Source organism: Tetrao urogallus, assembly GCF_951394365.1.
Source record: "Tetrao urogallus genome assembly, chromosome: 4".
NCBI lineage: Eukaryota > Metazoa > Chordata > Aves > Galliformes > Phasianidae > Tetrao > Tetrao urogallus.
Genome location: NC_136817.1, coordinates 25,101,669 through 25,115,800, shown reverse-complemented (window position 1 = coordinate 25,115,800; position 14,132 = coordinate 25,101,669). Strand labels below are relative to the sequence as shown.

The window sequence follows — 14,132 nt, the reverse complement described above, 5'->3', positions numbered from 1 at the left end:
TAATAATCTGGTGAGAACAGTAGTAATAAAGCCTAAGAAACTCCTGTGCAAATAGAGTTGAAACACTTCTACTCACATACTCCTAAAAGCTTAACTTCTAAGCCTGAAAAAGTCATTCTTAAACAAGCAGAGCTGTAGTTTCTTTTTCACCTTGTCAGAGGAGAAAAAAAAAAAAAAAGGGAAGATAATTGCAAGTGTACAGATACATATGAATGAGTTCAAAATCCAGGTCCAGGGAGGCAGCATTTTATCAAAACCAGCTCTGAAAGGAGAAAAAGAATTTGTCTTTAACATGCCATTTTCAACAAATATTTCAAGGGATCTACTTCCTACCCTCACCAATTTCAAAACAACTCATTAAACAGCAGTAGCATTTGAAGAAAAAATGCACAACCCTCAATATTTCACTTCACATCCTGTGAGGAGAGGAGGGCAGGAGGAATCAGCCATGAATTCTTACGTCTCTTTTTATAAACATGGAATGCTCTTCGACATTCAGTGGAGCAGGATGTAAAGCTAAGACAAGCAGAGGAGCTGCCTCCTTCCACTTCCTTAGGATTGCCATAGAAACAAAGCAAAGTGGACCACTCTGATGTACACTCACACTCTGCAGCCAGTGTACATGGCTCGGCTCGAGTCGTGAAGCAGTGGAGTTACAAAGCACATGGTGTCACCATCGACACACGGTAACCACATCTCTCCAACGAGCCGGTTCGCGTTGCCTTCCCATCACTACTGGCACTGCAAGCTCCAAGCTTTCAGCCATGTCTGCGCACCCGATGTCTTAGAGGTACTGTGTGGCAGGACAGCAATCCTGCTGGTAAGGCGTTGCGGTGTGAAATGCAGCTTACTGCTGCAGCATAGAACAGCATTCTGCAGACTACTTGCTGCTACTGCTTCTGAAACAAAGCCGGGTCCAGAGAAGTTTCTTCAAAGCTCAGTGCATTTAGCAAAACTTTCATAAAAACAAAAACAACACACTTACATACAGAAACAGGTCCATCAGAAGTTGAAAATGTTAGGTTACAGTCATTTCATAAAATTATCGTTTTATAAAACAACATGAGTTTGGACACAACACACATTTTCTTTGTGGTAGAAATCCAAGAGGAAAAGAAAATGCATCTTCAGACACAACCCCCAATTTGTAATCAGATAAAACTGATGGTGCATTTCAGTCAACTGTACAAGTCATATGAAATGCTCCACCCATGCCAGATGTCCTTCTCACCAGCCTCTCCCCCAGTGTGCTGAGTAGTCTTCAAAGTGCTGCAAACACTGGCTACATCCCTGCTGGTTTACTCCTCTACATTCAGATTCCATTTCACAAACTGTTATATTCTCTGTATCTGCATTTTAACTCTAGACTTCCAGTTTGCTATTTTACATTAATGGCACTTACTGTAAAAAATAAAATTGAAGATTTAGGCACACACACAAAAAAAATAATCTGCCTTTCAGCTCTGCAGCTGCATAGATGTCTACCAGGTACAAAGCCACAGCAATGCTTTGAAATTCTGGGCTGCAGCTCCTTGATGACCTGGCTTCATTATTTTATGATTAACAAAGGTAGTTTTCATCTAGGAAGTGAAGACTTGACTATTCCCAGCATATAAGTCTGGATATTAGTATGTTTAGGTTCTTAGGTCTAGTGCAACTGAGACAAAGAAGAACCACAGTTTCTTCAGCCTACCTATAAGTTTGGAAAACTTTTTCATGTTATCTCTGCCTGTTTCCCTTCCCTCCATTTCAGCACACTGCCGAGTGCTGAAAAGGTGATGCAAAAGTGCAGGACGACATTTTCCAGGTCCAAAAGTCAGCAACAGACACCAATTCATGTCCCATTTCTCTTTATGTTCTGGGAGCCATCTTTCATAACAAAAGTTTTCAATTTCTCTCAAAAGAAAATTAAAAATTGCTATCTTTTGCATTCCATCATGCAAGCCAGCCGTGCCTTCTTTAACTTGAATAAACTGTACAGCCCAGCTCCCTGTCAGAGAGAAATGATTCTGCTCATTGAACTCACTACTAAGCAACTCAGAGAGGTGGAAGGAGGGACCCGCTGGAAGCATTTACTGTTTCGAAGGAAATGGAGCTGCTCCAAAGGGATCCAACTCTAGTGCCTGTTGCTGCTGACTCTGTGCACTCTGTACAACCAGTTCTGTAAAAGGGACTGCACCAAAATCATCTGTTTTCAGCCCATCACCAGCATGCACCGGTCCCAGCAAGGAGCTCTGCCGAGGCCTGCTAGCCACTACCACTGCACCATGATCCCCACGGCTGTCACCAAACCCCTGATGCTGAGGATGCCGCATCAATTCCGGTGGGTGGAAGGGTTTGGCTCCAAAGGGATCCAGCAGACTCTCATCTGTCTGCAAAGGGTTGGTTCGGTCTTTGCTGTCCGTCAGTGAAACACTGATGTTCTCTTTGGAGTCAGAGATGGTCAGGAACTCGTTGCTGCTCTGCGAGTCCCTGCGGCCCGCTTTCTTGTGCCTGCGGGCTCTCTCGGGAGTGCGATAGTTGGGTTTCAAAGTCTTCTTTGTGGTTGTTGGGGTGCCATGGTGACGCTTCCCATTGTTCTTTGGGACCTCCTGCTTCATGCGCCTCTGACGGGATGAAAGCTTCTGCAGGTTGCGCTGTTGCTTTACCTTCTGCTGCTGCTGACTCCCAGTGATCTCTTCAAAAGGAACCAGCCCAAACAGGTCCTCTTTACTCCCACTCATCTTGGGGAGTAGAGAGGGCTGAAATGGGGTGCAACCAAAAACATCAACGCTCCGTGGCGAGGTGGGTGAGAGCTGTGTTTTGGCTCCCACCACCTGGTCATCTTGCTGAGACACCTTTTTGCTGAACGGAGCTTTGGTGAAAACATCAAAGTCATCCTGCTCTTGGCTCAGGCTGGGAAATGCAGTCTGAGAAGAGACATCCTGCTTGCCCTTCTCTCTTGGCTGAGGCTGAAGAGAAAAAAAGGGCACTGCCCCAAACACATCAAATTCTTGGCCAGGGCTCACTTTGACAACAGTAGTTGGCACCTCAGGTGTTTGCTTTAAGCTGGGTTCTTTAACTTCACTGCTGCCCATAACATTTCTGAATCTACTCCTTGGGAGCCCTTCCACAAATTTTTGTTTGGTACGATCGGATTCAGAATCAGAACTTTGCTTCTCCTCCTCCTCTTCTTCCAACTCTTCCTCAGAGTCCATGAGCAGAGGGCGGTGGCCTAAATTCTCTGGTTCCGTATCATTGTCATCATTGAAGTCTCCATTCTCACCTTGCAAGACCTCCTCATCCTCTTGTTCTTCTTCCTCCTCGCTACTCTTAGGAGAGGGAGGATCTGATTCAAAATCACTCTCTGACTCATCACAACCTTTTGTCACTTGTCCCTCTGCAGTCTTCCTTCCTGGCCGGGGATCTTTAAAAGCATGACTCAGTCTTCCAGCTTTGTTTGGGGTCCCTAAGTTGTTTCCTTGACTGCTGGCTGAGTTCTCCAATTGTTTTCCAGGGGAATCTGCAAGTCCAAAATAAAAAGAAAAGCAATTTTAATACACTGCTAAAATCAACACTTACTGACAATAGCCATACATAAGAGCAATCAAAGCAAATTTATATTCCATAAATACAGAGGGAAAATAACTAAAAACCAGATCTAAGTTTTCAAATGCTAATGAAAAGAGTTAGTAGTCAGAACTTCTAGCTTAACTCCTCAAGCACAGAACCTTTCCAAATCCAATACTAATATATGCACCAGCCAGCCACTCCTCTCCAGGGAAAGATGAGCTGCCTTCTGTAGAGGTTCTCCAAGGCCAACACCTAATACCAAGCAGTCAGATACCTGGGACAACACTGACACACTCAGTACAGTTTCACATGGGGAACAAGTGCATGAAGCTGTCAGTTCTCAGCTTTTCCTTTCTCAAGCATTCATTACTCTAGACAATCCTACTTAATGTCTCCATGATGATTAGTTCTCTGTAAGGCCTATGAATAACAGCAGCTGGGTGAGAATAACCATGTACACATCCCAACTGTAGGGAAGATTGCATGAGATCATCTCTGTCCTACCCTCAGGGTATCTGCTCCTTCCTAGAGCCTACCAACATCCACAAGAATGGATTTTGTTGGTGTTTCTCCTCACTCAGTATTATGTTTCAAGGCATCCAAAGAGAAATGGACAAGACAACAGTATCTCTGGGAAAACAGCAAGGCAATCAGTGAAAATAACAGTATGTAAACAAAGACGAAAGGACAAATGTGTTTACAATGTGTCTGAATTTCAGTTACTTCTCCACTAAATCATTAATAAATGCCTAACTTGGACTCTTCACTGAAAATTGAACTAGATGGCCATGGCCATTGGTGCATCTGAAGAGGCACCCCAAGTACCTGCCCTCTGTGTCAGCTGTGACAGCTTCTCCCAACAGAGCTCGTGTTGCGAAAGCAACATGGGGAGCTTTTACAGTGTTGTGGGGTGGTTTTTTTTGTTGTTGTTTTTTTTTTGTTTGTTTTTTTGTTTTAGGCAATACTTGTTTGGTGTTTCAAATATATGCTCTGAGCACATCTTTCGGTAGTGATACTGAAGCTCCACATTCAGTCCCTTCTAACTTCTAGTGCAGTAATTTAAGCAAAAAAAAAAAAAATCAAGTTGAAATAAGTTTCAAATAAATGTTTTTTTCTTCTCTTTTGTGAAGTGGTTGGCTTGGGAATACTGGGAGCTGCAAAAACTTTGTCAGCACAAATAGATGGCAGCAGTAGACAGTACATGCACTTGTATAGTGCCACTAGCATAGCAATAATCACAGAATGGCCCGGGTTGGAAGGAACCTCAAGCATCATGAATCTCCAACTCCCCCTGCTGCAGGCAGGACCAGCAACCTCCATGATGAATGCATACATTTCCTTCTTCCTCAAAAAAAAAAAAAAAAACCCCAACCAAAACCACAATCAAGATCTGGATCTCCTGTTCTTCTAAAACAAAAAGCAATTTCATTTCAGGTTGTATCTTCTTCCACAAAGAAATAAGCATACCACTTTCAGCAGAGAGCCAAGCCATTCTCTCTTTCTGTGCTCAGATTTCAACTGGAATGTTAAGTTTTAGAAGACAAATGTCTTTTTTTTTTTTTTTTTTAAACTGTCTGGCTTCTATATTCATCAGCCATTTTGCTAGTTTGTATTTATATCCAAACTTCCAACAGGAGTTCTGCGGTAATGGATTTGTATGTATTTTATGTATAGATTTAAAACCAAGATGACCAAAATGACTGAAAACATCAGGTGATTAGGGCTTTGAGCTGTTTCTTGTTTGCTTCTGGTGTCAGATTGCTTCTTATCTACTGTGATTTTAAATACTACATATTTGCTTTACCACTAAATTAGAAACTGGATTTGGCTGCTTGCTTTAGATTTCCCTAAGGTATAGTCTTCACGTTGCATTATAAACCCCCATATCTTCCAAATCCTGCTGTTCGCAGTATTTACTGAAACACTGATGTTAACATAAATGTAATTAGATTTAAAAGGAGGGGGAAAAAAACAAAATATTTCTAGGTTAGATTGTAGCAACACACACAACAAAAATAACCTACAACCCTTTTAGTGTTTGAATGTAAACTCACATGGATATTGACAGTGTTATACTTCCATACAATTTCCATGTTCTGAAGATGTGAAAGGCTTTCTGAACAAGAAGCAAACTAAAATATATCTTAACAAAAGGATTTAAATATTATTTGTTAATTGCTGCCACAGTTATACTCAGTGGAAAACACAGTGCAAAGGACACCAGCAAGAAAAAGGGGACCATATCAACAGTTCACATACACTGCACAAGTAACTGAAGTCACATAATGAAGATGTCTCTCAGCAGACCTCTTCAGGCAGGACAGGACAGACACCAAGCAGGACCCGACAAAGCACAGTCAGACACTGAGATCAGCCTCCCAAGCCATATTTTTATGCACCGGTATCAATATACAATCCACTCTAGTACATCAGAGGCACACCTCCAGCTGGTACTCCGGTTGAAAACGTGCCACAAGTGACTTTCGAAATCAATCACCTGAAGTCTACAGGCAGTATAGTTGTTAGGGAATCTAGATATCAGCATCCTGAACTTTCTTCTGGAATCTAACTGCAATCTCCAGAACAACATTATTAAAATTTCAGGGCATATACAACTCTACATGCACAATCCCAACAAGAAAGCAAGCAACCACGTCAAATGACACTCAAGGCCACACCTCATTCTCCTATGTACTTTTTGAGAAAGTGCTATTCATTTCAAGTATTTCAAGAGTGGTGACCTGATTGCCCCGACCTGATTGCCCCTCCTCCCTATTTTTGTTTTTTTCCAGAAACAGCAAATGTCTTGCTTTATTCTTCAGACTGTGCCGAGGTGTTACAAACAATCAGAGCCATCTGCTCCAAGCTTGAGTTTAATATTACTTTCACATACTTTGCAGGCTGACATAGACTGAATTCATGGAAGAAACTGGTTCTGCATGTGCTTTTTCATTGCAATATCTCCAGTTTACTCACAATGATGGAGTAATGGAAAAAATCACAGCAGACCTGTGTGAAAACCAAACAGAAGGAACAAAAATCTCTTCCATGCAGCCGCTGGCTTTAAACCTGTGACAGCAATGTCTTTTAGCCTTTCAAGCTACAATTCACATCTTTCACTTCTAAAGAAGTTAATAAACTGAATACCAAAAGCATTACAAATAGAAACTTAATGCCCCAAAAGGGAAAAATTTCTCAGTTAATGACAATTTAATGCTCTGGTCAAATAGATTTCAAAATTGAAGCATTCCATCATGTTGATTTCATGCAATCTTCTCAAACTAAACTGCTGCATAGACTGTTCAGATAAACATTTATTAAAAAGCTGAAAAATGTGGAGTAACATCTGTTTGTAATGTACTGTTCAGATTAGCACACTTCTAATCAGGTTTGCATCTTGTAGGAGACGATTGTTCTTCACTCAAATGCGAGCCAGGTGGAACATCTTTAATCATATAAGAAGATCCCAATCTTCAAGGAAATTTTCTGTTCTGATGTTCTTTTTCTAGACATCCGATTATAAGAGGATGAATTCCTCCTAACAACGTCAGTAATTGCACGCCTTCTGCTAGTTCATCATTGGAGGGTATTGCGGGGGTGACCAAAGGGTAGGGCATAAGGGCTTTCAGCTTTCTTGGAATTGGTAACATACTGCCGCCATCATTTCAGAACAATTTGCCACATGTCAGGCCCAAGGATTACCAGCACACTGCAACTAAATCTGCACTATTTCTTTGACAACAGCCAGAGCAGCAGCTGCTGAATATTGTAATGGATTTGCACTGCTTACCACTTTTATTTTCAAGAAAGAAAAAGAAAAAGAAAAAAGAACAAATCACTTCTGCCTAGCATCTATTGCTTAGAAATTCTTTCCAATATTTGCAGTCTGCATGTTGAAGTATGTAAAGAAAAAAAGCAACCATGATTGCTCTAAGATCTGATTAGAAAAAAAAAAAAGCTAGAAAGCATTAAAGCACACCACTGGCACAGCTGCATATGCCATTTGTTCTTGTGAAGCATGAATAATCTCAAGTTACTTTACAAGTCCTGTTGAGAAAAGTCTAAAGATGACGCATGGAAATACCCTGAACCTGCAGTCAGCAAATAGTACCAATGCCTGAGAGCCATAGCCAAGGAAATTTTATACAATAAAAATCACTATTTTAATCAAACACAAAAACTGATATGAACTGATTTAAACTGTCAGATTAAACAGATCTGGAAGACTGTACAACAACCCTATTAAATGCTCAGGTTTGGGTTTCTTTCAACACACAATTCAGGAACATCTACTGCCAGTTTCAGCCTCTTCATATCCTTCCCAAACATGCGAATACATACCTGATTGCACTTATTTTGCTAGACTTTCAGCATCTTATGTTAAGTGTTAAGTCAAAAAAAGATAATACAAGATCTTTGGTTTCTTTGCAAGTATCTTCTATCAGATAATAGAATTATTTAGTCACGCTGTGCTTCCAAATAACTTGTAAACCTCCAAATCAAGAAAAATTCTCCAGGTGACTCTATCATGCTGCAGCCCACAGGTATTAGCAGTTACGAACCCAAGACTCAAGTCACACAACAGCAACAAAAGCAGACACAGACCATAATTCCAGTCCATAAAGCTCGTTAATGCAATAGAACACTTCAATAGGAAGTCTTACTGTTTAGTAACATCAAATTTTCATTCTGCTCTTAATTTTAAGTAATCTGTATTAATAACATGAACATTTCATCACGGTTCAAGAAGTCAACAGATCTGGCTGAGCAGTGATAATATACTCCTTGTTTACAATGCAGACAGATACAATAAGGAAATTAAGATGAAATCAGTCTCATGCCACATCCGAGTTTCAGCTAGGACAGTTGAATCAGGCAATACAGGATCATAGAGTATCCTGAGTCGGAAGGGAACCTTAAGGATCATTGAGTCTCCACACAAGATCACACAAAACAGCTCCTCCCAATTTAGTACTATCAGTGACCTTGCTCAAAACTCCTTCTAGTTCTACATCCAACTAATTTATGAAAACATTGGAGAGAACCAGCTCTAAAACAGAGCCCTGGGGAGCTTGATGTAACCCTATTTATTATAACCCTTTGAGCCTGACCTATCAGCCAACTGCTCACCCATCAATTATGTTTTTGTCTAGTCATACGCTAGACATTTTGTTCATTTTGTACTGTGAGAAATAGTATCAAAAGCTTTTTGGCTTTCAGTAAAGATAACATCAACTGGCTTCCCATGGTCAACTAGATGGGTGACCTTGTCATAAAAGGAGATTAAATCAGCTAAACAGGACCTTCACCTCATTAATATGTACTGGCTGTAACCAATGACAGCATTGCCTTTCAGGTCTTTTTCAGTAACTTCTAGCATAATTTTCTCTATAAGTTTACCAGGCACTGAAGCAAGACTGACAGGTCTGTAATTATCAGGGTCATGTTTCTTACCCTTCTTGAAAACTAGAACAACATTTGCTAGCTTCCAGTCAACTCAGATCTCTCCAGATTCCCAAGATGGGTAAAAAATTAATTTACAGAAGTGTCATGGTAACATCAACCAACTCTCTGAGCACCCTGAGATGAATTCTATCAGGTCCCACAAACTCCTGTGCACCCAAGTGTAGCAGCAAATCTTGCACAAGTTTAGGGTTGTCTGGGAGTTGACCATGATTGCAATCACAGTCCTCTAACTCAGGGCACCTGAGGCCCCAAAGTCCATCATCAGTGTTGAAGACAGAGGCAAAGAATGCACTGAACATCTCTGCTTCATTTATGTCCATATTTGTAAGATAATTGCTCTCATCAGGCAACAAACCACATTCTCTCTGATCCTCCTTCTACTGTTAACATATTTAGGAAAACTTTTTATTGTCTCCCACAGCTTCAACTCTAGCTGAACTTTGGCTGCACAAATATTCTCTCTACAAAAATGAGGAACATCCCTGTAGCCTTCTCATGTCACTTGATCTTGCTTCCAGCAGCCATATGTTTTCTTTTTCACCAAAGCTCTGGAATAAGATCCCTGTTCATCCAAGCCAGCTTTCGACCTCACTTGTTTCTGACATTTTGGAATTGCCTTACAGCAATCCTGGCATGCTGCCCCTAGGCTCATATCTAGCAAGTCTGATTTCACCCCTTTTCCCCTTCAAATCTAGTTTAAAGCCCTCTCAACAAGCCCTGTCAACACATGGGCTAGAATCCTTTCCCCTCTTTAAGACAGGTGGACCAAATCTGTAACCAGCAGGCACTGTGCTCGATAAACCACTCCAGGGCCAAAGAAAACAAAATTCTTCTGATGGCACCAGCCTCTTACAGGCTGTCAAACAGACTGTCAAACAGGTGTTGATCAAATGGGTTTTCAGATTCCTCCCAGTACTTACCTCTGCTACTCAAGGGATGGAGGAAAACATCACACGTCCTGGTTTCAGCTGAAGCAGAGTTGATTTTTTTTTTTCCTTCAGTGTCTGGTAGGTTGCTATGTTTTGACTCTGAGAGAAAAATAATGTTGATGACACACCAGTGTTTCTAGCTGCTGCTGAACACTGCTGTATAGAGCCAAGGACATTTCAATTTTTCATCTTCTCATACTGTTCGGTCAGCGAGGGGCTGGGGGGCACAAGTTGCTGGGAGGGGACAGAACCAGGACAGCTCTGAGCTACACAGGCCAAAGGGATATTTCATGCCATAACATCCTGTGAAAAAAAACCTATAAAACAGAGGGGAGTCGGCTGGGGGAGGGGGGGGGGGGGGGGATTGAAGGGGGCCTGCCTCTACTTGGGACTGGCTAGGCATCAGTCAGCAGGTGGTGAGCAACTGGACGCGCGTTAATTGTTTTGTAAATACATGTTATATTCTTAATATAATTATTATTGTTCTTTCTTTTCTGTCTTAGTAAATAGTTTTCACCTCAATTTGAAAGTTCTATTTTGTTGGTTGTTTTTTTTTTTTGGTTTTTGTTTCACCCCTACCCCCAATTCTCTCCCTCATCTCACAGGGACAGGGACAGAGCAAATGACTGTGTAGAGCTTGGCTGCTGCCACAATATACCCAAATACTGGAATTGCTGGAAACATTAACCATGCTCCACTTTCTATTCAGACACCTTCACACTTATTCCTTGAATAAGGTATACATGTCTAAAAGCTTTTATAATCATAAGAAACAAGCCAGAAAAATAACACTGCACAGCAATGGTAAGAACAAGAGGACATTTCCAAGAACAATCCAGTGGGGGAAAACAATTTAGATTCTTGAAGATATTTTCAGGTGTAAGCACTTACCAGATCAGATTCATCAGTTAAATGTAACTCACTGTTAACACTGAATTCAAACACCTTCCTTGAAATCAAGCAAATACACATGCTTGATTAAATTCCAATTTTAACTAGGTAGAAAACACCTACTGAACAAGTTTTGGGGGCTTTTTTGTCTTTTTTTTTTTTTTTTTTTTTTAATGCAATGAAGTGTCAGTTTTGATCCACAACCAAACCTTTGTACAGTTTTAAAGATTAACCATGGTAAACCGACATAATATAGCAGAGCCGTTCGGTGAAGTCTAACCTATAATGTAACGATCTTAAAAGCAGAAATGAGAAAATAAATTTCAAAGGCCAAGATATGGAAACAAATAAAAATGATCCTTACACACATGGTTATAAAAATGCAGAAGAATAAGCATCTGACAGTTACTGCTTCAGATTAAAGGTAACTACTGTTTACTTTGCATGGGAACTTAGGCTCATCTATAACACCTCTTCCATGAAAACTACAGAGTAAATGTTTCCAAACTGGCAACTATTGGGATAGCAAATACTTATACACTTAAGAATTGCCTTCACGTTGTATTGAACTACTAAACTACAAGAACAGAACTACAGAAAACAGCCTTACCTTTAACCAAGCAAACAGAATCAAAAGACAGACTAAGAACAGAGTAACATATCTAAGGGAATTCATTCCAGTCTTTCTCACAAGAACAGAGGACACAGATATAGATACATGGTTTTACAATCAACTGTCTTCTAGAATGTAAGAAGTGCTACCCTGTTGTTTCTTCACTGTGTATAGCACCAGAGCCCTTGTGAGTATTAATACCTACAAGCCATCTTTAGGAATTTAAGGTGAAAGCAAAAGTAAACATAGATGTTAATTTTGGTTGACTCTAAGGCAATTTATTTTAAGGCACTTCAAGCTTTTGAACTGAGATAAGAACAGTTAACAGAAGGGTTAACAGAAGGCATATTAAAGCACATTTTCCCCCCCAAACAGATACTTGTAGGGATGTGTGTAAGATCCATAAGCAACTGACATTTTTACCATCAATTCTCACAGATTTTCACATTGCCTCAGGTTGTCAAAATTATAAATAAAGTGCTGATCAGGAAAACAAGCAAAGTAACAGATTCACATTCATAGTCAGTGGTCACAAATGTTATTTTTACTTCTAAGGTAAAATAAAAAATAGTCAAAGCTAAAACACAAATCCTTCTCCTTTCAAATTTAGATATGACAAAATATTTGTTTTGAATCAATTTGCTCCAAAAACTATACAATTCAATACACCAGGAATACACATTTTTAACTTGGCTGAAGGACTGAACTAAAGAAACAGCATGAGTTAGAAGTAGACTGGAGGGCGGATGTGAAATCTGTTCTTAGTCACTTATCTCCTTTCAGCAGCAGCATTTCTAGTTGTATGCTAGTGATTCACACTGCACTGGTCCAACATATTTGCACTGTCAAGACTACAGTCTGCACACTGTCCAAGTACCAGGAATTAGATGGAGAGATATTTTTATTTTGGAGGTAGTAGACATGAAAAACCATCATGAGGCAGCCAAGACTTTAATCTTTGGTCATTTAACTGGACACACATGTTCAACATATATATATACATATATATTTGTGTGTGTATATGTATGTACACACATACGAGGTAGCAATGTTACAGACGTCACTTGCCTGGGAGAGAAATGAAAGGAACAGAACCAAATGGATCTTCGGGAGGACTTTTCTGTGGAGCAGAATGTAGCTCCACATTCTTATCTGAAGTTGTTCTCCTGTCCACCAGCCTGTCTGTAAAAAATAAAATGAAACAGAACAAAAAATAAAATAAAATAAAAATGGCAGGTCTTACTCCAATGTAATGATATCTACTCTTTGGAGTGAGTGAGCTACATAGTGTTGATTATTTTCCTGTAGGTTTTAAAGATACTGTTCATACTTCTTGAGCATTCTGGAATACTGATCTGCACAGATCCTTTTTTAATACCTTTTGTCTAAGCAAAATCAATATGTATTTCTTAACGGAATGCTTTACAGAAAGGTCTTAAAAGCAGCCTATGTGCTCTATATCAGAAATTACAACTAGTCATCAGCACTTGAGGTTTTTAAACCAGAACCACTGTGCTAATCTAAAAAGCAAAATCATTCATTTAATCCAAGTTTTGAGTAGCCTTTGCCACAAAGAAAAAGTTAACAGTCACAGCAGAACTTTCTATATTTCTAATACTTTCTAATACTACTACTTTCTAATACTTTCTATTAAAGATATAAACTGTAATAATTTGAAACAGATAGAGCGTAACTATACAGAGAAACGCAGTATTTGTTTTATATGGTTTTCAACTCTGGGGTATTCATTTTTCATTTTATTAAAAGTTTCAGCTTAAGGTTTTTAACAATGCAAAAATTAGAAGCACTAGGAATGGAAAACTGTTTTTCTGCCTAAGCTCTTGTCTTACAGCAAGGTCACATTGAGCTCCAGACTGCCTAGCCCAGCCACCACACTGCATCTCAGGAGGATCCAGGAAGACTCATTATCACCTCCCAACATCACAGGGACAAGGTTTGCCATCCTTAGCTACTGTGCCATAGTCTCAGCACAAGGTGCAGCATCTTGGTCTCCCCCCCTTTCACAGCAGACAGCTGTTCTTCCAAACAATTTGTAGCAGGTCCTTCTTGTCAACTTGCAGCTTCTGAAATGCAGCTGAACTGTGCTTAAGTAGAATATCAAGTTCCTTGCACGTGTGCTATTCAGTCCTTCCATACAGGACACAAGAGGCTTTCTTGAGATAATCACCAGGGCTAGGCCAGCAAGCTTATCTACTTCAGACAGATGCATATTAACTCTGTGTACAAAGTACATGAGTTCTGAAATTACATGCCAGTTTTCCACAGACAAGTGTTCTCTTCACATAAAAGCACCCATGGTTTCAGTTGTTTTATTCTTATCTACACTTACATGCTCAAAGAAATAAGAAGCAGGAGCTGTTGCATCACAGGCAATCTCTACTTTAAATTTAAACCCATCTGAGAAACTTCTGGTGGGGAGATAAAGTTGTGATGCAGTCATGTAGAATAAAAATACAAGTTAAGATGCATAGAAGACTAGCTTGAATAGCTTCTGGGTGTACCAATCTTCAGCTTGCACCTTTAGAAAAGCAGGCTTCTATTATTCCTAGTTTCTGCCTTAGAGGAGAATGAGTGCTGAACCAATCTGCAGGCAGTCAAAACCTAGAAGGACTTCTAAGCATGCAATAACTTGAACTGCTAATGCTGCCTCATAGGACTAC

The 14,132-nt window shown here is 40.1% G+C and overlaps 1 protein-coding gene across 1 annotated transcript in view; it reads right to left on the bottom strand.

The window, feature by feature from the left end:
• Positions 1-2,072: 2,072 nt before the first annotated feature.
• The window catches only part of BMP2K (BMP2 inducible kinase), a gene marked incomplete at both ends in the record, with an annotated part of 51,240 nt that continues 39,180 nt past the window's right edge, over positions 2,073-14,132 (bottom strand). Inside the window, 2 exons of the mRNA XM_079534546.1 lie at positions 2,073-3,502; positions 12,520-12,633. Of these exons, the coding sequence (XP_079390672.1) occupies positions 2,073-3,502; positions 12,520-12,633 (1,544 nt within the window). The remainder of the gene's footprint in view (positions 3,503-12,519; positions 12,634-14,132) is intronic.